The sequence below is a fragment of the Moschus berezovskii genome, chromosome 14 (assembly GCF_049115385.1).
Source record: "Moschus berezovskii isolate FMDL1 chromosome 14, NW_MosBer_1.0, whole genome shotgun sequence".
Lineage (NCBI taxonomy): Eukaryota > Metazoa > Chordata > Mammalia > Artiodactyla > Moschidae > Moschus > Moschus berezovskii.
This window is the reverse complement of record NC_142473.1, coordinates 86,564,342-86,588,882: the sequence shown is the minus strand read 5'-3', so window position 1 is coordinate 86,588,882 and position 24,541 is coordinate 86,564,342. Positions and strand designations below refer to the sequence as shown.

Sequence of the window (24,541 nt, the reverse complement as noted above, 5' to 3'; positions counted from 1 at the left end):
TGCTGGCATATTGAGTGCAGCACTTTCACAGCATCATCTTTCAGGATTTGAAATAGCTCAATTGGAATTCCATCACCTCCACTAGCTTTGTTCGATATAGGATAGAAAAGTATTAATACTGATGTCTGCCACTCACTTTGAAATGCATCAGAAAAATAAGGTGGATTAATGGATGGACTGATGGATGGATAAATTAACAGATTACACATGATTTAATTTCAGATTTTTTTGGTCTCTGTCCTGGGAGTTGGGAGCTCTCACTCCAATCTCTTCCTACGCTGCCTCTTCCTTTCCTTCTTTTCTTTCGCTGCAACTAAAAGTTCTGGTTCCTTTTTATGCCTTATACCATGACATACTCATTTAAACATCAAGCATGCTACAAATAATGCATTCCCAGAGTGCTGGCACTGCAAAGAAGATGATTCTCAGGAATTTCCAAGTTGGGTGGTTAGGACAGCCTGGCCCTGTTGAGAGTTTTCCTCAGCACCTCCAGCACTTCCTTGTTCCTCAGGCTGTATATAAGGGGGTTCAGCATGGGGATCACCGTGTGTCCTCCTCCGAGGACCGGCCGGAGTGATCTCTCGAGGATGAGGGTCCCAGAGAAGAGTAACAGCACAGAGGTGGGAGGCACACGTGGGGAGGGGTTGGCGCGGCCTTCTGCTGAGGGAGTCCTCAGAACGGCCATGATGGTAGGCAGGACACCAGAGTCGCCGCTGTGCAGGCAGGGGTGACGAAAACGGCACACACAACCATCACCCCTTCCGGGTAGAGCTGTGCCGCAGGCCATCTCTGAGAGAGGTGGGAGCGCACAGAAAGCGAAGGCGACCTCATCGGGCCCACGAAAGCAGAGCGGGAAGGCAGACATGGCCCTCAGCACGGCCCGAGGGCGCCCTCCCGTGCGCTCCCCTCACGAACCCCCCGGGCCTGCGCGTCACGGCGCAGACGCAGACGCAGACGCTGCCGCAGGTGCAGATGCAGGCGCAGGCGCAGACGCAGACGCCGCCACCGCCGCTGCCGACGCCGGCGCCGGCGCCGGCGCAGGCGCAGAGAGGCGCACGGCCACACTGCACGCGCGGGCCCTGAGCGCCGGGAGCCGGCCGGCCCCGAGCCCGGGAAGGGAAAGAGGAAGAACCAGGCGGCCATCGTCTGTGGCGCTGTGACCGCCGAGCAGCCGACGTCTGGGAGCGAGGGGTGACTCCCAAGGAGGTCCATGGGGGTCTGGAGCTGGGGAGCCTCCCGGGCCAGGACGATCAGGCCCACGGACCCCAACAGGGAGACCAGATAGACGACCAGGAACAGCAGGAAGAGGAGGAGAGGCAGCGCCCGTGCAGGGCAGTCGGTGAGGGCGGCGAGGAGCAAGTCCGTCCCAAAGGTGAGGTTCTTCTCTGCCATGAAGCCAGTCCCCTGAGAAGGCGAGGATGAGGAGCAAGGTACGCAGCCGTACATGGGGTTTCAGTCTCTTCCTAGTTTACCACGTTGAGCGTGTCTTGTGGATGAAATCCGGGTGCTACATGGGGGCTTCAGAGAGGACTGGTCTCAGCTCTTACATCCCAGGCAGTTCTGTGGCATGGAGTCACCTTGTTATGTCAAGAAAACCAATACTGGCAAACATTTTCAGAAAAGCAGTGCTTTTCTCCCACCTTTATTCCCTACTCGCTGTGTAAACCCCTGCACACCAGATAACCACCCAACCAGGATTTCCCTGTCTCTCCAATAGGGGTTGATACGTGGGGTCCTGCCTCCCACGGAAATATCTATCTCAGGACTCCTTCCCTTTTTTCCCTCTATGTCCATCGCTCCTCCCTGATTTCAAACCCTCTTCATTTCTTGCCTGGATCAAAACAAGAGTCTTGTAACTAACAGCTTCCCCTGCCCTCAGACCAGCTTCTTGCCAATTCTTCCTCAGTGTAGCCAGAGTGGGACTTCTAAGACTTTAATAGAATCCTTCTTCATTCCCCTGGTAAAAAACCCAGACGTGGAACTTCCCTGGTGGTTCACTGCCTAAAAATCCACTTGCCGATGCAGGAGACGTGAGTTCGATCCCTGGTCTGGGAAGATTCCACCTGCCACGGAGCCCATGCGCCACAACTACTGAGCCCGAACAACGTAATGAGAGGAGCCGCCGCAGTGAGAGGCCGCAGTGAGAGGCCCCCGCCCCACACCCAGAGGGTGTTGCCCCGCTCGCCACAGCTAGAGAAAGCCCGTGTGCTGCAGCGAAGACTCAGTGCCGCCAGTCATGAAGTTTGAAACTCCAGGCACGCGCCCCGTCAAGGACGGGATGTTCTTAGACTCCTGGGGTGTCAGGGAAAGCCCTCCTTGAGGTTCCCCTTCTTACTCCCTTATGCCTCGTTCTCACTTCTCACTCCTTGCACACACAGCCACAGCCCACCTTCACCCTTTTCTCCAGCCACCTGAATTATTTGCGACTTCTCTAATCCCCCACCTTCACTCACACCTCTGTGATTTCCACAGGCCGTCACTTCTGCTGAAACATCTTTCCCATCCTCAGCGTCCTGCCCAACTCTCACACCACCTTCAGACCCCAGCTCAGAGCCTACTTCCTGCAGGAAGTCTCCTCGAGACTGTCTTCCCTGGTCAGCGTATGTGCCCCGGAGCTCAGCACACAGTAAACCTCAATACACTTTTGTGCAACGGACAAAGTCATCAATGAGGTATAAAGCACACTGCAAAGAGAAAGGCATTGTGCAGATCTTCAAATGATTATTTTTATGAAAATATTTAAAAATAAAAGCTAGTCTTAAGAACCCAATAAAATTGATGAATGTTCATACAGATCATAAGCCATCCTTGGACTTAGCCTACCAGTCTCAACATAACAGTGTGCTTACCTAACAGAAAGCTGTTGTCTTAATTAAATCCTCTTAGGGTACCAAAAGTCTCAACATAACAGTGTGCTTACCCAGCAGAAAGCTGTTGTCTTAATTAAATCCTCTTAGGGTACCAAAAGTAGATTTTTTTCCACTATTTTTAATTTTTAATTGGAATATAATTGCTTTACAATGTTGTGTTAGTTTCTGCTGTACAGTAACATGAATCAGCTATCAGTTCAGTTCAGTCGCTCATTCGTGACCGACTCTTTGCGACCCTGTGAATCACAGCACGCCAGTCCTTCCTGTCCATCACCAACTCCAGGAGTTCACTCAAACTCATGTCCATTGAGTCGGTGATGCCATCCAGCTGTGTGTGTACATAAATCCCCTCCCTTCTGAGCCCACCTCCCCTCCCTCTCCTCTGGGCCATCTGAGAGGAGAAGGTGGCGTGAATTGGGAGAGTAGCATTGGCGTATATACACTACCATGTGTAAAACTGATAGCTAGCGGGAAGCTGCTGTAGAGCACAAAAATAGATTTTAAAAGAACAGGTATTTTCTTTAATAACAGAGTGCACGTATATAGACACTATTCTAAGTGATTTATATGTTAAGTCACTTAATCCCCATGTTGACTTTATGAGGCAGGAACTTTTATTATCCCCACTTCACAGATGAGGCAACTGAGACAGAGTTTAAGTAACTCCATCTTGCCTCCAAGATTGCACAGCTAAAATGGAACTGCCACTAGGAACAAAACTGCACACAGAAGCCCTGTTTATCTTAAATCAGGATTTTACACGCATCACGAGTCGATTCCAACAGCCCAAGAGGACCCGGGTAGTGTCTGCCTTTATGCAGATAAGCATGAAAACCAGCTCTGCAGTCTCTCGTGTCTGAAGGCTGGCGGAGCCTCTCATGCTAATGGACAGAGATTCCTTTGGCAGAGTGGCAGTGCAGGGAAGTAGAGAAGGTATTTGATCGTCTTTAAAGCATTAGACTTTGGCAGCTAGGCCAGCGTTGCACTGACGTGTTGGAGAGAATGATGAATCAAAGAAATCGGATCTGGTGGTCTGAACTGAGCATGAATCAAGGGGACCAGAACAGTTTCCTCACCTGAATTCCACTTCACCTTTTCCTTGCAGTCCTCGTCTCTCTTTTTCACTACTTTTTCCTTTGTCTCTAAAAAGTCATTTCTCTTCCACTGCTTGAGAATCTGAAGGGTCTGGGGAGAGACCACGGTGCTGGGGTGCAAGGGGTCTGGGTGGATCTTATCCTCCCAAACCTGCTTAGTGATGACCCTGAGCAAATTACTTTATCTCTCCAGGTCTCAGTGTCCTTCCCCCTCCTCCTGCACTCTACACACACACACACACACACACACTCACACTAGTGAATCAACTTGAGGACAGTAATGTCATAGCTGCCTGAAGGCAGGTCACACACACACATTAGTGAATCACACACACACACACACTAGTGAATCAACTTGAGGACAGTAATGTCATACCTGCCTGAAGGCAGGTCACACACACACATTAGTGAATCACACACACACACAGACTAGTGAATCAACTTGAGGACAGTAATGTCATAGCTGCCTGAAGGCAGGTCACACACACACATTAGTGAATCAACTTGAGGACAGTAATGTCATAGCTGCCTGAAGGCAGGTCACACACACACACACACACGTGAATCAACTTGAGGACAGTAATGTCATAGCTGCCTGAAGGCAGGTCACACACACACACACACACACACACGTGAATCAACTTGAGGACAGTAATGTCATAGCTGCCTGAAGGTTGGTCCCTGCATGTATCACCCTCAAGTTCCTGCCGGTTCTGGTCTGTCAAGCACTTTCTTCTCTCTCTTCCCTTAATCTTTCTGTTTCCATGATTTGCTAAACCTGGTTCATTATATATGCCTCGTTCCAGTTTTTGTTCACTTCCAGGCTAGGAGAGGAAAGATTGGAGAAAAGCCTCTTTGTTGGGCTCCCAACTCCAGTGCAAATAAATCTCTTTTGGTTAAGACACCGATAGTCTCTGGACATGTGAAGTCCCCAGTCAAAGCTGGTGTGGTCTCTTAAGGAAAGGCAGTTATCTCTCACGTGGATTCATAGCGAGGCTCCAGGTCCCAGTCCCAGCTCCCAAAGCCCTTCAACACACTCACTCAGTTGAGTCTGAAAAGCCTGAATCCCAGTTCTACACGGTTCCTGGAGAAGTGAGATGTCTCTGGCTTTAGCTTCTCTAGTCAAAACAATGTCAGAAATTGTGCCCTCATCGGTGTGGCCACATCCTAGAAGGAATAGGGTGTTTTGTAAACACGAGGCTTTGATCAGATTATTCAGAAGGACACCATGGGGACTCAACACAGCGACCTCACCAAGATAGATCACGTCTTCTAAGTTGGCCCCATCTGGAAGTCAGGAGTTTCACTGTCTTTTCCCCACCCCTGCTCCCTTTTTTTCCTTTAAAAACAAATGAAATCACAGGGAAAACAAAAGTTGGCGTGTTGCCCAGAGGAGAAATTGGCACATCCTTTTTCTTGGCATGGCCTTTGCCAACTCCTTGCGTCTTTAACAGTGCAATATTTCTTTAGCTCCAAATTCAGAGGCATTTTGATTTAGTCACTGAATTTTAAGATGTCTTAGTTCAGAAATGGAGCTAAAGAAGACGGGAAGAACAGAATAATTGTTCTCTTCGACAGTTACGAGAACCAAGAGAAAATGATGCCACCTCTATCGTGGCTTCATCACTGTCCTAACCATTCTAAATGAAGAGCAGGAGATACGTAATGAAACAAATCCTTCTAAAAAAGAAAACACAGCAGCTGTCTACAAGGACTAGGCACCCTAGTGGGTTACATAACCAGTCATCCTACGGGTAACGAGTACTAAGCCCCTAAGAGAGGTATAAGTAAGGTGCCAAGGGGAGTCAGTGTAAGGCAAGGTTGCCTACAGTTGAGGTAGATTGAGGATGGCTTCCCAGTGGAGGTGGACTTCAGCAGGCGGTTTGGATGCAAGTGTTGGTAGGAGAATGATGGGCAAGACTCTTCAGGAAGGGGGACAACGTGAGCACCTTCACAGGGTCCAGGAAGCCCAGGGACTTCTCCTGGGACCAGAGAGGCGCCGTGGCAGTAGTACAGGATGGTATCAGGCGAGTCCAGGACCAGGGTGAAGAGTGAGGCACTCACCTCGGATGCCAAGGTTAAGCGGGCACCCAAAGCTTTAGCAAACAAGATAAACAATCACAAAATATAGCTAAAAAGTAAACTCCAGTGCAAAAATCTATAATGAATAAAATATCAAGATTTTAAATAAAGAGAACCGGTATTACTAACTTTCCTTTTTCGCAGTCTCGAATAGAGTTCAACGTAGCGCTGGTGCTGGGATGTGTGCTTGAAAAGGGAGGGCCTGACCAACGGATTCCAGGGCACAGGCTTAACAAGGGCCGTTTACTCCCCTAAGGGTGGTCCATTATCTTTCCTCTCGACCCTCCGCTTAGGGAGAGAGAACATAGGGAAGTCAATCAGATCTAATGCTTGTGGATCAGCTTTAACCGTTTCAGAGCGCTCCCTTCATCGTCGCAAGACTGAGAACAAACTGCCCATTGGCTCTGATGAGGAAACGTGGGGAAGAGAAGCCCACGGTCTTAGAGCCACCCAGGGAGTGGACCGGAAACTGAGTCTGCCCTGGGCTCACTAGCTGCTAGCGGATTCTGCCTAAGCCACAGTCCCTTCTGCCCAAGACAACATGCTTTTCTGACCACACACAAGACACATCCATTAGAGCTCACTGGGTGAAGAGGTGAGTCCTCTGGGTCATGCTGTGTTAACAAATTCCCTTAAAATCACAGTGGCTTAGCACAATGAGTTTATATTTACCCTTGGAAAATCCAGTGTGGGTTGCGTCATTCTCATCTGCCTGGCAGCTAAGCCATTTAGAACAGGTGGACGTCAATACTGCTAGTGCGGGGGAGTCAGGGAGAGATCACCCAGGATGTCACTACGGACCAGGCCTGGCCCACCTCCCTCCCACCCACGTCCCAGGGACCAGAGTCCGGTCACAGGGCTTCAGTATTACTGCTTACGTCATCCAGAAAATGGGGAGAAGCACACAGGTATTTGTGCCAACAACTGATTGGGCTAAAATCTCTGCCACACCCCTCGCCCTTGTGCGTCCTTGCGCAGCGAAAGGCCCAGCGCTCCCCCAGGATCTCCAGGGACGAGCGAGGGCGCAGGGCTGCATTCTGAGGCTCTGTCTCCCTGCTCCCTGCTCCCGCTGAAGTGGTATTCACACCCTCGCCGGCTTCCCATCGCTTCTCACTCTCTGCACCACATCGCGCCGGGCACAGCACGGCCTGTTTTCTTCATCCTTCACTCTTGTAAACAAAATCAACATGGTGTGCTTGTTTGGGTAGTGGACTTTTAATGAAATTTATTGCAAGAAACTTAGGCTCATAGTACTACACAGAAAAGGGAGGATGCTAGAATTGAATAATTGTTTTCATTGTGCTGCAAATTCCCCAGTCATGCCCATCGCAAGACATTTGTCACCGGCTGCTCCCCACCCCCACCTGCTACCATATGACCCGTATCTTTCTCTACCGAGATCATCTCTTATTTATATCTGTCTTCTCCCAGTTCCCCCCTCTTCCAAATCCCCATCCAATCCAATCCACTGAGAGAAGACTCAAAATTCTTTGTATATTGTTATGCATGATAATCTAAATCTTTAATACCCAAATACCTTCCACTTAGACCATACATTAGAGGTTCTTAAATTCCATAATCCAGATGCCCTTTAAGATGTTTTCCTCAACAGAGGGAAATGTCTCTCCTAAATAGAAAAAAATTAGGTCAAACTCCAGTTAACATTTAATTTGTTTTTTTTTTTTACTTTTAACATACCACAAAAGGATTTAATGCTCAAAGATACCTTGGAAACTGGGTTAAATGACGTAAACTGTCTTTACTAAATAATCTCTCACACTTTAGTGTGATAATATGCTTTATAAATCTCCAAAATGAAGCATGCATTGTGCAGCAATTCTCAAAAGTATTTGACAATAGAATGTTTACTGCGCTACACACAAACTCAGTGACACACAGGAATAGGCATTTGTTCTCACACTCATGGGCTTCCCAGGTGGTGCAGTGGTGAAGAATCCATCTGCCAGTGCAGGAGGCACGGCTTCCATCCCCGGGGCAAGAAGATCCCCTGGAGGAGGAAATGACAATTCACTCCAGTATTCTCATCTGGAGAATCCCATGGACAGAGGAGCCTGGTAGGCTACAGTCCGTGGGGTGGCAAAGAGTCAGACATGACTGAGCCACTAACACTTTTTTTTTTTTTAAAGAATGTAGAACCCACTAATAATAACTGATGCCACAGAAACAGCCAACATCCCTGAGGGGCCACGAAGTACCAGGCACCAGGCCAGGCACTTTACATGGAACTTCTCAAAATTACAAATCGCTCAGACAAAATGCAACGTTCCTGATCACATAGGGAAATACCCTCATGGATGATAAAGCCATCTGTGGTTAGTAGTTCTCATAAATCCATCATGTGATTGTCGTCTCATCATCCCTGATTCCGTTTTACTCTTCTCTAGCTCAATATTAATGTTACTGCTGATGTCAAGCTTCCCTGTTGCTGCCATTACTCAATTTAATTTCAAATCTTTGTTGGTATTTCTCCCCATTAAAATACGGAATTTCTTTGTCGGTATTCTGCCTCTGTCTTGCATTGCTTTCCCTGGAGGAGGCTTCATGGGGAACTCCTTACCGAAAGATACCTTACCTCTGGGGGGCTGATTCCATGTCTCGTGTGGGGCAACCGCTGGCAAATAACTGGAGCCCAGATGGTTAGAAGAACAGAGGTGGGTTTTGATGAACATTCTGCAGAACTGTGAGGATAATTAGTACAGCTTCCCTTTATGAAGAGCTTTCCTCGGGGCCTCCTTCAGGTCCTTGTTCCTCAGGCTGTAGAATCAGAAAATACAGCCTGGGGCTCGTGGTTGTGTAGAATATGGTCAGAGCCCTATCCCCTTCTAGGGACTTGCCTATATCATTGCATACACAGATTAAAGCTCAAGTCACAAAAACCAACCCTACTTTAGTTACACAAGAGGCAAAGGTAGAGCAGGTCTTTGCCTGGAGACCTGATGTGCAGACGTGTAGATGGACTTGTTGATGAACAGGTCAGTGAACAGGATCACAGTTAGTCTGGTCAGAATCATATAGAGAGCAATTCATATTTGTAACAGAAATTATACAGAGAGAAGTTGTATATGTAGCAGCAGCTACTAGGGGAAGCCAGCTCTCAGGACTGTGCCAATAGCAATGGGAAGTCACAGAAAATAAAATCACTATATAAGGGCCATGGAGGGAGAGAAAGAAGGTGAAAGGCGTAGACAGGATTGTATCTGAAACCCTCTCAAATGCGCTGTCACCAACTTCTGCCAGACCTCTTGGGAGTCCTGATGGGGGCATAAAGCAGGGGCCAACAGTGGCCACAAAATAATCACAAACATGTCTGACAATATAACTAGTATTTCCAAAGGTGAGGCCCTAATTTCAGTCGAGTAATACTTGGGGATTTTAAGCACTGGATTTTCACCACCACCATCCAGCCCCACTGTGAAAACAGAGTAGACAGAAACCGCAGTTAGAGCTGGCCGACCAGCAGGGGGCGCTCTCGCGCCCTGTGAAGGGAGCGGAGGAAGAAGGAAGCCGCCTCTCCCGGAATTCAGTGCAGTCATTCAAACTCATCAACCTCCTTTCTCTGACTCATATCAGCTAGCTCATACGCTTGTCCGGAAGGCCAGGCTCAGCGCTGAATGAAACCTGCTAATAGGGAAAGTCCTGAAAGGTTTCTAGAATTACAGCCGGCAGACCAGTCTGCTAACTTTTTATACCCAGGGATTGAACCTGGGTCTCCCGCGCTGCAGGCAGATTCTTTATCATCTGAGCCACCAGAGAAGCTTTCTTATATGAACAGGCGTAGACAATTGCTAGGGGACTTCATCAAGCAGTTTCTGGGATTTTCCAAATGCTGTTGACTGGAACAAAATTCAGGCTTGCACACAGGAAAGCTCTGATGAACTTATTCATGGTTATTACAGTTCAGTTCAGTTCAGTCGCTCAGTCGTGTCCGACTCTCCGCGACCCCATGAATCACAGCAGGCCAGGCCTCGCTGTCCATCACCAACTCCCAGAGTTCACTCAAACTCATGTCCATCGAGTCGGTGATGCCATCCAGCCATCTCATTCTCTGTCGTCCCCTTCTCCTCCCGCCCCCAATCCCTCCCAGCATCAGAGTCTTTTCCAGTGAGTCAACTCGTCGCATGAGGTGGCCAAAGTATTGGAGTTTCAGCTTCAGCATCAGTCCTTCCAATGAACACCCAGGATTGATCTCCGTTAGAATGGACTGGTTGGATCTCCTTGCAGTACAAGGGACTCTCAAGAGTCTTCTCCAGCACCACAGTTCAAAAGCATCAATTCTTCAGCGATCAGCTTTCTTCACAGTCCAACTCTCACATCCATACATGACCATGGGAAAAACCATTGCCTTGACTAGACGGACCTTGGTTGGCAAAGTAATGTCTCTGCTTTTTAATATATTATCAAGGTTGGTCATAATTTTCCTTCCAAGGAGCAAGCGTCTTTTAATTTCATGGCTGCAATCAGCATCTGCAGTGATTTTGGAGCCCCAAAAAATAAAGTCTGACACTGTTTCCACTGTTTCCCCATCTATTTCCCATGAAGTGATGGGACCAGATGCCAGTTGACTTAAAAATTCTGATCTCCCTTCAGATGTTAATTCCACCTGAGCAGCTTTTAACTCAGTGTTTATAAATGGGCTGAACCAAGATCTTTCTCTTCCAGTAAAAAGGACCTGGATGGACCAAGAAACTGGTCCACTCCAGACTTAGTCTGTCAGATGAGCCCGCTTGCCCTCCAGATGAGCCATATCAAGAGAAGACTGTTAACATTCTTAATCTTCAACTCCAGTGTGTGAAGTCTCCTAAATGAGACCAGAAATCAACTCCAGTGTGTGAAGTCTCCTAAATGAGACCAGAAATCAACTCCAGTGCGTGAAGCCTCCTAAATGAAACCAGAAATCAACTCCAGTGCGTGAAGCCTCCTAAATGAAACCAGAAATCAACTCCAGTGCGTGAAGCCTCCTAAATGAAACCAGAAATCAACTCCAGTGCGTGAAGCCTCCTAAATGAAACCAGAAATCAACTCCAGTGCGTGAAGCCTCCTAAATGAAACCAGAAATCAACTCCAGTGCGTGAAGCCTCCTAAATGAAACCAGAAATCAACTCCAGTGCGTGAAGCCTCCTAAATGAAACCAGAAATCAACTCCAGTGCGTGAAGCCTCCTAAATGAAACCAGAAATCAACTCCAGTGCGTGAAGCCTCCTAAATGAAACCAAAAATCAACTCCAGTGCGTGAAGCCTCCTAAATGAAACCAAAAATCAACTCCAGTGCGTGAAGCCTCCTAAATGAAACCAAAAATCAACTCCAGTGCGTGAAGTCTCCTAAATGAAACCAAAAATCAACTCCAGTGTGTGAAGTCTCCTAAATGAAACCAAAACTAGTTCCTGCTATTGCCGAATCAGGACACGGGGAGGGGGGGATGTCACAAATTTAAGTGTTTCGGCACCTTCAGCCCTCTAAGCAGCCAGCCTTTCCAGTGTTCTCCCAGTTCTCAATGACAGAATTCCAAGAACTACAAGCACTCTTCCCTTTTGCCTTGGAGAACACTTCTCCACACTGGGGACGAATCTCTTCCAATCCTAAATGACTCCAGACCACACTCTTGGGCTCCAGCCTGCTATTGAAAAGCAGTCCCTGCCTCAAGCAATGGGATCTCTAATGAACCTCAGGAGGCTCCTGTCTCTGAATTTTTCCCTTTTTTGTTTAAGCTGTTGGAGAGATGCCTGCCATTCTCCCCTTAGTTTCACTACCTCTATCCACTAATTAGGCCAAGAGAAGTATCATGCCAGGATTTCTTTCTCCTGAAGTGAGGAAATAATTCTAGAACTTGACAGTTATCATCAAAGTAACCAACCAGATGGATTAAATACTTTGACGTCTTATTTGTTCTGTTTCTGACAATATTAGCACTTCCTTTGCTCTAAACACTGAGCATTTATTTCTATTAAGTCAGCAGCCACTTTTCTTATGGGCAAATCTCCAACTGCTATTGGCAAAATTCACAGGACACCCCCCAATCAAAATTCAAATAGACCCCTCAATATTTTCAGACTTAATCATTTAAAGAGGATGAGATGGTTAGATAGCATCACCAACTCAATGGACATGAATTTGAGCAAAGTCCAGAAGATAGCAGAGAACAGAGGAACCTGGTCTGCTGCAGTCCAAGGGGTCACGAAGAGTTGGACATGTCTTAGCAACTGAACAACAGCAGCAACAAGAGGCCCCTCAAGGCATAAATCCCGTAATAGAAGATTCCAAGTGTCAAGGCCGCCCTCATTAGCCCTTGGACTAGTTTGCAACATTCCCATTTTAGGTGAGAAAGCCTAAGGTCTGAGTTGGAGACTTGTCCAGGACCGTCAAGCAGCAAACAACAGCATCATCCCTGGACACCCTGCTTTCCTCATCTGCATACGTTATTAACATTCATTCCCACTGAAAATAAATGTTTTACTATAAATGATTTCTGCAGTGCCTTCTTTAGTATTCCAGTTCATGAAGCTAGAAAATCTCTTTTTCCATTCACTTAAGGAGAGAAACAGTTCACCTGGACAGCCATGCCTCAGGGTTGTACTGAGAGTCCTTCTTCTTTGTCCTAATCCTGAAGGCTGCTCTGGATAATGTACAGCTCCCTGGAGGGTCTGCTTTGCTGCCATGTGTGGATGAATGGCTGCTCTGCTTTTCTTGGTGGCATCTGTGGAGCCCCGCAGCCAGGCCACGGGGGCGGAGCCCTACACCAAGGTCACAGGGGTGAAGCCCTATACCAAGGTCACAGGAAAACAATATCTGGAACTGGAGCGAGCCCCATAGCCACTGTTGCCAGGAGCCTCTGGATCTAACTCTGACCATTCCCTGACCCCATATTAGGTAAATATCCACCCTATTATCCACCCTATCGCATCCTAACCATCACCTATGCCACCCTTCCAGTGGGAATTTTCTCCATCTCCAGGCTGTAAAAATTAGCTACTAGCCTGGTCTTCCCCATTCGCTTAGCCAGTAAAGATTCCACCTGCAGTGCCAGAGACATAGGAGACATGGGTTTGATTCCTGGGTCAGGAAGATTCCCTGGAGAAGGAAATGGAACCCACACCAGTATTCCTGCCTAGAAAATCCCATCGACAGAGGAATCTGGTGGACTACTGTCCATGGGGTCGCAAAACAGTCGGATACCAGTGAGCACGTCAGTTCAGCCTGTGAAAGGGGTCGGCTCTCCGTCGAGCCTGCCCACAGTTGTAACAGCTTTTCCCACGCTAAGAAGCTTCATTCTTTTCTCCTTCTGCCTCATGTTTGGAAATTCTTTTCCAAGCTGCACACACACCACGATAGCCTCCTCACAGGAGGACAGCATGCCCTTCATCTTAAAGGGACAGAAGGTCACCGAAGAAAAATTGCCTTTTCCAGACAGTTTATCTTTTAAAATTTTAATTGCCACCACATTTGATATATCCATTCACAGTTGTTGGACACTTGGATTATTCCTAGTTTGTTCCTACTGTGTCCAACAACTGTGAATGGATAAAATGTGGTGGCAATTAAAATTTTAAAAGATAAACTATCTGGAAAAGGCAAATTTGCAGTGACAGAAAGCAGATTGGTGGTTGTCTGAGATTAAGGGTGGGAGTAGAGATTGGCTGCAAATGGACATGAAGAAACATTTTGGAAGGATGGAAGTGTTCTCAAACTGCTGTGTGGTGATGGTTATACAATTTTGCAAATTTAGTAGAGATTATCAAAGTTACATTTACAGTGAATGAATGTACAGTATATAAGTTATCCTTCAATAAAGACTTTTTTAATCAAAAATTTTTTTTAAAAATTGGGGGGGGGTGGGAAATAAATGAAAAATTGCAGTTTGCCCAATCCAAGTTCAGTGTTTAGGGAATCTGATACCAGGACAAGGACTACACCTAGATCCAAATAGACTTCATGGTACCCCAAGTTTCCCAAAACCCAGAACTAAGCACTAACAGTGAGGTTTTCTCAGCTGATCTGTTATTGCCAAAACTGGATTCCAATTTCTCTTTCATGGCCAAACGTCTCCTCCATGTATTTTATTCAGTAAAAACAACCTTGACTCAATGTTATGGGAAGAACTGAATGATATCACCTTCAAGGCCTTAAAGGAAAGTTTGATGAACCCACCTGCCCTTGAGCATCCCAATGATCAGATTCCCTTTTCCCCTTTTTTTAATATGAAAAGGGAGGAAGTGCCCTTGGGGTGCTCATCCAGAGAAATGGAGACACCATTGATCCACAGTGTAGAATACTCAGCAGCTGGACCCAGTGGCGCAAGGGTGTGAGCCTTGCCAGAGGGCCACTGAGGCCACGGCCCTTCCAGTTAAGGTCACTGGGAAAACCATCGTGGGCTCTCCTGTAATCGTCTTTGCTCCTCACGCAGGAGAATCTCTCCTGAATTTTCATCACATCAACATTTTCCGGCCAGCCATCTCACTGCCAGTGAAGTCCTTCCATTAACTGCATCTCACATAATTCTTTGACATTTGAATACCCTTAACCTGGCTACTCATCTCCTCTCCAGCACTGACAAACTACCTATGGTTGCTCAACGCTGATGGACCACCTCCTGACTGCCGATGATGAACTACAGGAAATTCCGCTGGGTAATCTGGACTCTGACTTCTCCTGGTTCACTAATGGTTCTTACTGAAAAGGTGACAATAGCAAGTACTGTGCTGGAGGTTCTATTAGAACTCTTTTTGATGTTGTTGAGCAGCGTCTTTATCCATGGCTACTTCGGTTCAACAGACTAAATTATGTGCTCTTACACAGACCTGTACGTTAGCCAAGGACAAACTGCCAATATTTACATTGACAGTAAATATATTTTTAGAGTAGCTCATGATTCTGAAATGTTTTAGAAGCAATATGGCTTCCTTAATTCCGGAGGAAATGAAATTAAAATCGGCCCCTATGTTGAAGAATTATTGAATGCAGTACTTTAATCTGCATTAAGTAAAAGTATTACTTTACTTAATACTTCTATTAAAATTCTGGGGCATTCTAAACTCAGCTTTCTGGAAATGAGGGGAAATCACCTTGCTGCTATTTCTGCACCTTCTGCTATTTCCCTTAAAGAGATCTACAGAAGCCAAACCTCCATCAAGGTGCAAACAGTTTCCTAAATGATAATTTAGAAAAACTGGCTCAATAATTGGCCTCAAAATGCAAAATTGGAAATTCAACAATTGTTGGTTTGATGAAAAGAGAAAGCTGTTGCTTAGATCAAATAGCACCAAAGTCCTACTGGACACTCTATAAAGTCCCCAGTCCTCAACACTGCACATACATTAAACGAATGGTCTGCTGACAAATGATAGTCTTCATGAGTCAATATTGGTGGGGAAGTATTAATAAGACCCTAAATTGCCTACCCTACTTGTCCCACTTGTCCGAAGTACAACCCAGGAAGCCTGATCAAACTGCTCCTGGACTTTTTACCTGCCTAATAGACCACTCTGGAGAAGGCAATGGCAACCCACTTCAGTACTCTTACCTGGAAAATCCCATGGGCAGAGGAGCCTGGTGGGCTGCAGTTCATGGGGTCGCGAAGAGTCGGATACGACTGAGCAACTTCACTTTCACTTTTCACTCTCATGTATTGGAGAAGGAAATGGCAACCCACTCCAGTGTTCTTACCTGAAGAATCCCAGCGACGGGGGAGCCTGGTGGGCTGGCGTCTATGGGGTCACACAGAGTCAGACATGACTGAAGCGACTTAGCAGCAGCAGCAGCAACAGACCATTCAGGGTCTGGCAAATGGATTTCACACAACTTCCTCTGAATAATAGATATAAATATGTTTTAGACATAGCCCGTATGTTTTCACACTGGACAGAAGCCTTCTATTGCAGACAAGCTACTATACCTCCTTGATGGCTAAAGTCTTTTGGAAAAGATCATCTCTACCTGGTGAACTCCTCTTGAACTTCACAGTGATTAAGGAACCCACTGTAGTGGCCAGGTGCCTAAACCAGTCTGTGCTGTTTGCCCAATTTTACAACATTTCATTTCACCACTCTCAATTCTCTGGTTTAGCTGAACACACCAATGGCATTATTAAGACTCAGTTGGCAAAATTTGCAGAGGCCCTCAAAATTCCTTGGCCAAAAGCATTGCTGTTAGTCCTTATAAATCTGCCTCTTTAGAAACCGATGAACTCTCACTTTTGAGATAATCTCAGGATGCGCAATGTACTGGGCTCCTAATTCGTTCGACCCGCAACTGATAAAAGGAGTGCTACCCTACATTGCGAAGCCCTAGTTGCTTCTATTAAAAATCACCATGTTTTGGTAGAGCAGTTTTTTACGGGGTGACCTTGGGAGAAAAGGACCTTAAGCATCACACCTTGCAACCTAGCGATTTTGTCTACTGGAAAAGATGACTGCGGGAGAATTCTCTTCAACCTGATTGGAAAGATCAGTAGCATTAGATGGTGCTAACCAATTCTTGTGTCACCAGATGCCAAGGAATAGATTCATAGATTCACGTGACATCCCTCAAGAAAGTACCCGTCACTGACTGGACCTTCATATCATCTGGTGACCTAAAAGTAAAGATTTTCTGGAATTAAAGCGGACATCTGACAAGACAGCTTTCCCATGATATCCAGACCAGGCCTGTAGGAAGTTCCTTCCCAAACCTTTGAGGATGAAATGATGATCTCTTCAGATGATCAACATCTTCAGATGATCTCTCCTGTCTATGATCTTGATAACATATAAACTTAACAGATAAAAAGTACCTTACGGTTCTTCTTCCTACCCCTTACAGAGGATGAGATGGTTGGATGGCATCACCCACTCGATGGACATGAGTTTGAGCAAGCTCCGGGAGTTGGTGATGGACAGGGAGGCCTGGCGTGCTGCAGTCCATGGGGTTGCAAAGAGTCAGACATGACTGAGTGACTGAACTGAACTGAACCCCTCCCTATTGACTTGAATAGATTTCCCATCTGTGCATTTTCCCCCCACCACGAGACCCTACACCCAGAAAAGATCTTTCTTGGAATTGGGAGGAAAAAGCCTACAAAACTAGAAAACCTGACTCTTGATCAGTAATGTTTTCAGAGAAAGGCCTTGATCAAAAGGGGGAATGGCAAAAAATAATAATAATGAACAGAAACTTCAATTAAATAAAGTTGGGAGACAAGAAGGGGGAGCTCTCACATCCTGCAACAATAGCAGAGCACAACAGAAGAATTGAAGCTCCTCTTTTCCCTAGCAGGGCATTCCTTTTAGCTCAGCTGGTAAAGAATCCACCTGCAATGCCAAGACCCCAGTTCAATTCCTGGGTCGGGAAGATCTGCTGGAGCAGAGATAGGCTACCCACTCCAATATTCTTGAGCTTCCCTGGTGGCTCAGCTGGTAAAGAAGCACCTGCAGTGTGGGAGACTTGAGTTCGATCCCTGAAATGGGAAGATCCCCTGGAGAAGGGAACGGCTACCCTCTCCAGTATTCTGGCCTGGAGAATTCCATGGACTGTATAGTCCATGGGGTTGCAAAGAATCAGACATGACTGAGTGACTTTCATTTTCTTCCCTGGCAAGGACTCAGCCAATGAAAAGTCATGGACTCTTTGCTTACTGTAACCCTCTCAACTCCCTCTTCCCCTCTATAACAATATCCTCCTTGTTGTGTGGGAATTTGCACACACTCACCATGGCTGGAGACCCTGAATTGCAATTCTCTGCTAGTCCCAAATAAATCCACCTTTGTTGAAGAAATAGCCAGCAGTTTATGTTTCAGATCAGCACTACAATTCCGTACCTTGTGTTCCTTATAGCCCTGTTTTATCCCCATGATTCAGAAAGCAGTGATTATTTGTCAAAAATTTTCCCTTCAGGAGTAGGCCTGATACATCCTGAACTAAAGAAAACAATTAAATGTCTAAATGGATTTGTCTAATGCCTTAAAGAAAAATAGTGTTGACATTAAGCTTTTAATTGCAAGAAAGGTTGTGTTAAAAACAAAGAGTTTTCCTTGGAATTCCCTAACATGGATCTTTTACTATAAAGAGCAATCCTGGAAGATAGGAAGCAAACAGTTTATATCGAGAGGCTAAAATTCACACTATGAATAAAGAGTCATTTTCTTACCTAAAAGGAAAAAGAGATCGCAGTGTAAGCCCTGACAGTTGCCTTTTCCTTTTGTAATGCAAGTGTCTGACTTGAAGCTTTGGTTGCTGAGGCATCCGCTTCAAAGATGCATCTGATTCAACACACCTAGGAAGACCGTCTCGAATATCTGCTTTGCTCCCTACCCCAAGAGTTTCCTTTGTTTTAGAGACACTGGTTTATGTGGCCATTCGGGCACTTTTTTCTTTCTTTCTTTCTCTATTCCTTTGCTTTAAATTCCCACTCTTATGTTTTTAATTCACTAATGAAAAGCAATCCAGGGAAACCCTAGACCCCCACCCTCAGCCTCAGTCAAATTCCCAGGCCTGTGGTCCAGGTCTCTCCGTGTGTCCCTAGCAGAGGCTTCCTTGTATGCCCCCTGGCGTGCCTTGTACACCCGAGGGCTTGTAAGTAATAGACTCTTTGTGTCTTCAAAGTTCCCTATGGTTATTGCTAGCGGGTATCTTGCTATAATAAGAAGAATCACATGAGTTAGTCTAGTTACAACATTAGTTTGCAAAGGGGAGATGTCAGTGGGAAGGTCACTGGGCCCCTAGGCATTTCTAGGGATAGCATTACTATCAATAAGCTGAGACCAGCAAAAAACAAAGATAGGATCAGTAGGCAAGGGAGGATAAACTGCACATACCTGATTAGATTATAGATGCTGTCTGGATCTTAAGAAGGGCCCAGCACCCCAGTACCCTCCAACCCCAGATGAGTCCCAGAGAAGGTCAGTATAGGTGCTAAATAGACCCCACCTCACTTTGTAGGGGAATCTGAAAGAGAAGATACCTGCGCCTCACTTCCTAGGGTCATGTCAAGCCTTCCAGGGATTTTCTGCATCCAATATGGCAGCAAAACAATACGCCAGCAATGGATGATGAAGGCAGATGGGCCAAGAGTGACTTCACAGAATCCTGACACCTCAGTAGAAAACACTGATAAGCTACTGATCAATTATGAAACAAATATTACAAAACTGAAGGCGCCTCAGAACTACACAAAGAGAATCCAGAGTGTACACTTCTTAGCAGAGAAGCCGAGACTTGGCTACCAGCAGCAGCAGGTATAAGCACGTGATGATAGGAACCAGGAAGCACCAGCTCCCCCCCGCCCCACAGCGAGTGAGAACAGAGGAGCTCATTGTACTAAATGTCCTAGACTTCAAAGTCCATCGCACTCAATGGCCTACCCGCAACGTCAGGGCGGTACAGAAACATCCCAGGAGCTTGGATCCCTGCCAGAGGGAAGAAGGAGCTGCAAAGGAGAGAGAATTTTGAACTGACTTGAGTTGTTTAAACCCTGAATGGGCCATGTTTACAACCGAAAGTGACTTAGTTAGTTGCCTTAGATTGGAAAGAATTCCTTTTTTTTTGCCTTCAGTGGAAAAAATATTGAGTTCAGTTGTAATGAAATATTAAGAAGTTATTTTTTGTTTCACACTGGTGTTGAGACTGTAAATTATAAAATTACTAGAAATGCCAGCAGCAGGGATGAGAATCATGAACCAAAGTTAAGAGACACAAGAAATAAATACCCGTTTAATAAAAGCTCAAGATGAAAAAACAAGAGGATGATAAAATCTTTTAAACAACAGAAGGACATTTTTTTGGGCTTGAGAAAGTGTCTTAAGCTTTCAGATCCAAACAGCTCACCAAGATCTTACCAACAACGCGGAAAATTAGACCTGCTTCTAACCACAAGGGTAGAATGAATTCATCCCATGTTCAGTTCAGTTCAGTCTCTCAGTCGTGTCCGACTCTCCGCAACCCCGTGAATCACAGCACACCAGGCCTCCCTGTCCATCACCAACTCCCAGAGTTCACTCAAACTCATGTCCATCGAGTCAGTGATGCCATCCAACCATCTCATTCTCTGTCATCCCTGTCTCCTCCTGCCCCAAATCCCTCCCAGCATCAGTCTTTTCCAGTGAGTCAACTCGTCGCATGAGGTGGTCAAAGTATTGGAGTTTCAGCTTTAGCTTCAGTCCTTCCAATCAACTCCCAGGACTGATCTTCTCCAGAATGGACTGGTTGGATCATCACATGTTAATGGAAGATAAAAAAGAAAAATGCAGGTGCTCTATATGCGACCAAGAAGTAGACTGCCATCAGATTTTGCATCTACCCTAAAGAATACCAAAAGTCAAAGGAAAGAAAAATGTCTACCAAGGTCAAATTATTTTGAATCTAGAATTCAGTTTCCAACCAAACTATCATTCAGATATGAACTAATTATACAAGACACGTTCTCTGACAACAATGTAAGGACCACAAAAATTAACAGAAGTCTAGTCAAAAAGAGCGCTTCCCTGGTGGCTCAGAGGTTAAAGCATCTGCCTCCAATACGGGAGACCCGGGTTCGATCCCTGGGTCGGGAAGATCCCCTGGAGAAGGAAATGGCAACACACTCCAGTATTGTTGCCTGGAGAATCCCATGGACGGAGGAGACTGGTGGGCCACAGTCTGTATGTATCAGGATCTGTGAATGGCAGCAACAGCCGTAAAGGAGAAAAACTGTATTTGTAAATGTGTCTATTAGACTCTGTGGACAATTAAAATATATGAACACTGTGCAAGCAAAGACCGACACAGACACACGTACACACACACACACAACACACACACACCACACACACCACACACACATACACCACACACACACCACACACACAACACACACACTCCACATACACCACACACACCACACACACACAACACACACAACACTCACCACACACACAGACACCACACACACCACACACACACACCAAACGCCACACACACACCACACACAACGCACACTCCACACACAACACACAACTCACACACACCACACCACACACACACAACACACACAACACTCACCACACACACACAGACACCACACACACCACACACACACACCAAACGCCACACACACACCACACACCACACACAACGCACACTCCACACACAACACACAACTCACACACACACACCACACACCACACACAACACACACTCCACACACAACACACAACTCACACACACACACCACACCACACACACACAACACACACAACACTCACCACACACACACAGACACCACACACACCACACACACACACCAAACGCCACACACACACCACACACCACACACAACGCACACTCCACACACAACACACAACTCACACACACACACCACACCACACACACACAACACACACAACACTCACCACACTCACCACACACACACAGACACCACACACACCACACACACACACCAAACGCCACACACACACCACACACCACACACACACCACACACCACACACAACGCACACTCCACACACAACACACAACTCACACACACACACCACACCACACACACACAACACACACAACACTCACCACACACACACAGACACCACAAACACCATACACCACACACACACACAACACACACACACACCACACACGCACCCCCCCCACACACACACCACATACCACACACACACACACACACCACACACCACACACACACACACACACCACACACACCCCACACACACACACCACACACACACACCACACACACACACCACACACACCACATACCACACACACACACAACACACACACCACACACACTCCACATACACCACACACACCACACACACACACCACACACCACACACAACACACACTCCACACACAACACACACACACACCACACCACACACACACACCACACACCACACACACACACAACACACACAACACTCACCACACACACACAGACACCACAAACACCATACACCACACACACACAACACACACACCACACACACACACCACACATACCACATACCACACACACACCACACACACCACATACCACACACACACACACCACACACATCACACACACACAACACTCACCACACACACACAGACACCACAAACACCACACACAACACACACACAACACACACGCACCCCCCACACACACAAACACCACACACCACACACACACACACACATACCACACACACCACACACACACACACACACCACACACACACCACACACACACAACACACACACACACAACACACACACCATACACACACAACACACATACCACACACACCACACACCACACACCTCACACACACACCACACACACACAACCAAAAGAATCTAGAAAGAAACTAAAGATAAATATAGCAAATAGAAAGTAATGATGCATAAGACAAATTATTTAATGGATCTGAGAAATAAAACCGGGAACTGGCTCTTTAAAATTACCAATATGATAGGAAACATATTACCAGTCCTTTGGGTAAAAAAGAGGTAGAAAACAAAACAAGCAAATGCCATGGGGACTGAGAAATGTGCGGGGGAAGTTCTTAGAGGTAATTTTAAATTATGAGAAAGAACAGTTCATTTGTATCTGATCAACAGAAAATTAAATATGACCAGGAGTTATGTATATCAGTACAGATAAATCTTAGAACCATTATACTGAAAAACTGACAGAGGTGTGAATGTTATGAGCATTAGGACATCCTAGATGTGAAGATTTAAAATAAATATAAATAAACTGTTGGCTATAATGGAGACATAAATATGCAGTAAAAATAGAAAAGCAGATATGGGAATGTTAATGACAAATGTGAGATTGTGGTTATCTCTGGAGAGAAAGGAAATGAGATCGGAGATGGGCACACAAAAACTTCAAGAGTATTATTGCTTTTTTAAAATATTAAGTAAATATAGTCAAATGTTGATAGGTGCTGGGTGAGTGTGTATCCATCAGATATTCTCTATGTTCTAGGGAATGATTAAAATATTGTGTAATAAAAGTTACAAGAGAGTATCCAATGTAATTTTAAACTTAAAAATCTAAACATTATGCTTTACTGCTCGGGAAAATATACACTATTAAACTAATACATGGGCTTCCCAGGTGGCTCAGTGGTAAAGAATCTACCTGCAATGCAGGAGACACTGGAGATGAGGTTCAATCCCTGGGTCAGCAAGATCCCCTGGAGGAGGAAATGGCAACCCACTCCAGTATTCTTGCCGGGAAAATTCCATGGACAGAGGAGCCTGGCAGGCTACAGTCCATGCGGTTGCAGAGTCAGACACGACTTAGCGACTGAGCACACACACGCAAGCTAACACAAAAGAAACAGGAAAAAAAAGTAAATACACTCTCAGAGTTGAAAAGTAGCCTAAGCTCCATCCGCCATCAAAGACATCAGAATATTATGGTTTGTATGTTAATGTTCTTTGGAACCTGCCAGGAGCTGATAATTCCTGTGGTATTTAAACACTCTGAGTACACAGTAGATATAACACTGGTATCAAAGGCAGAATCAGATAGCACATGCACACACACCAAAATAAAATCACAAAAAAATCCCTTTTGGTCAATTGCAAAAGCTTTGAAATAAAAAATAAGCCAAGTGAGTCTTTTTTATTGGCATAAAAAACTAAAGTTGGAACTCCCCAAGGTTCAGTTCAGTTCAGTTCAGTTAAGTCGCTCAGTCGTGTCTGACTCCTTGCGACCCCATGAATCACAGCACGCCAGGCCTCCCTGTCCATCACCAGCCCCCGGAGTTCACTCAAACTCATGTCCATCGAGTCGGTGATGCCATCCAGCCATCTCATTCTCTGTCGTCCCCTTCTCCTCCCGCCCCCAATCCCTCCCAGCATCAGAGTCTTTTCTGGTGAGTCAACTTGTAGCATGAGGTGGCTAAAGTATTGGAGTTTCAGCTTTAGCATCGGAATTCCTTCCAAGGTTAGAATGTCTATTAATATGATTTATCTTATTATATATTAAAAGAGAAAATCATATGATTATCATTACATATGCCCAGAGAGCATTTGGTAAAATATAACACACTTTAGGGACAACGAAAATAACAAATTTGAAAATTAGGAATAGAAGTAGGTTTCTTTATTTAGGTAAGGAAAGTTATGTTCCAGAAATTAGCAGTGAACATCATCCTGAACATGAAATACTAAAGTCATTTCCATTAACATCCCATATGGAGCAAAACAGTTGTCCCTAACAGTAATTATTTAACATTTTTCTGATAATCATAACCACTATGGCAGATTTAAAAAATTAAATAGCTAAAAATTTAAGTGGAATAAAGAAGTTACAGTTGACAGAGTATATATTGCAATGTAAAAAGAAAAGAAAAAAAGAGAACCAACTGAAAAATTATCATGACCTAATAAAAGACTTTAGTCTGATGTCAATGGAAGAAAAACATAGAAGACAGATAGCTGTAACTGACCGATGCTGAACCGTCCACTAGGGTAACAGCTAGCTACACCGTGC

The 24,541-nt window shown here is 45.6% G+C and overlaps 1 protein-coding gene and 1 long non-coding RNA gene across 2 annotated transcripts; one reads left to right on the top strand and one right to left on the bottom strand.

Annotated features, from left to right (window-relative positions):
- Positions 1-448: 448 nt before the first annotated feature.
- LOC148775784 (olfactory receptor 9Q1-like) lies at positions 449-865 on the bottom strand. The gene has a single exon (XM_088843432.1). It carries the CDS (start codon positions 863-865, stop codon positions 449-451), a length of 417 nt encoding a protein of 138 aa, XP_088699558.1.
- Positions 866-1,062: 197 nt separating this feature from the next.
- LOC148775783 (uncharacterized) lies at positions 1,063-3,007 on the top strand. Its single transcript, XR_016039056.1, has 3 exons — positions 1,063-1,372; positions 2,026-2,255; positions 2,473-3,007. It is a non-coding gene; the product is annotated as an uncharacterized LOC148775783 (long non-coding RNA).
- Positions 3,008-24,541: the final 21,534 nt, after the last annotated feature.

What these genes read in the sequence shown, in the direction of transcription:
- LOC148775784 (XM_088843432.1), bottom strand. Translation starts at nt 865, where the DNA reads ATGTCTGCCTTCCCGCTCTGCTTTCGTGGGCCCGATGAGGTCGCCTTC.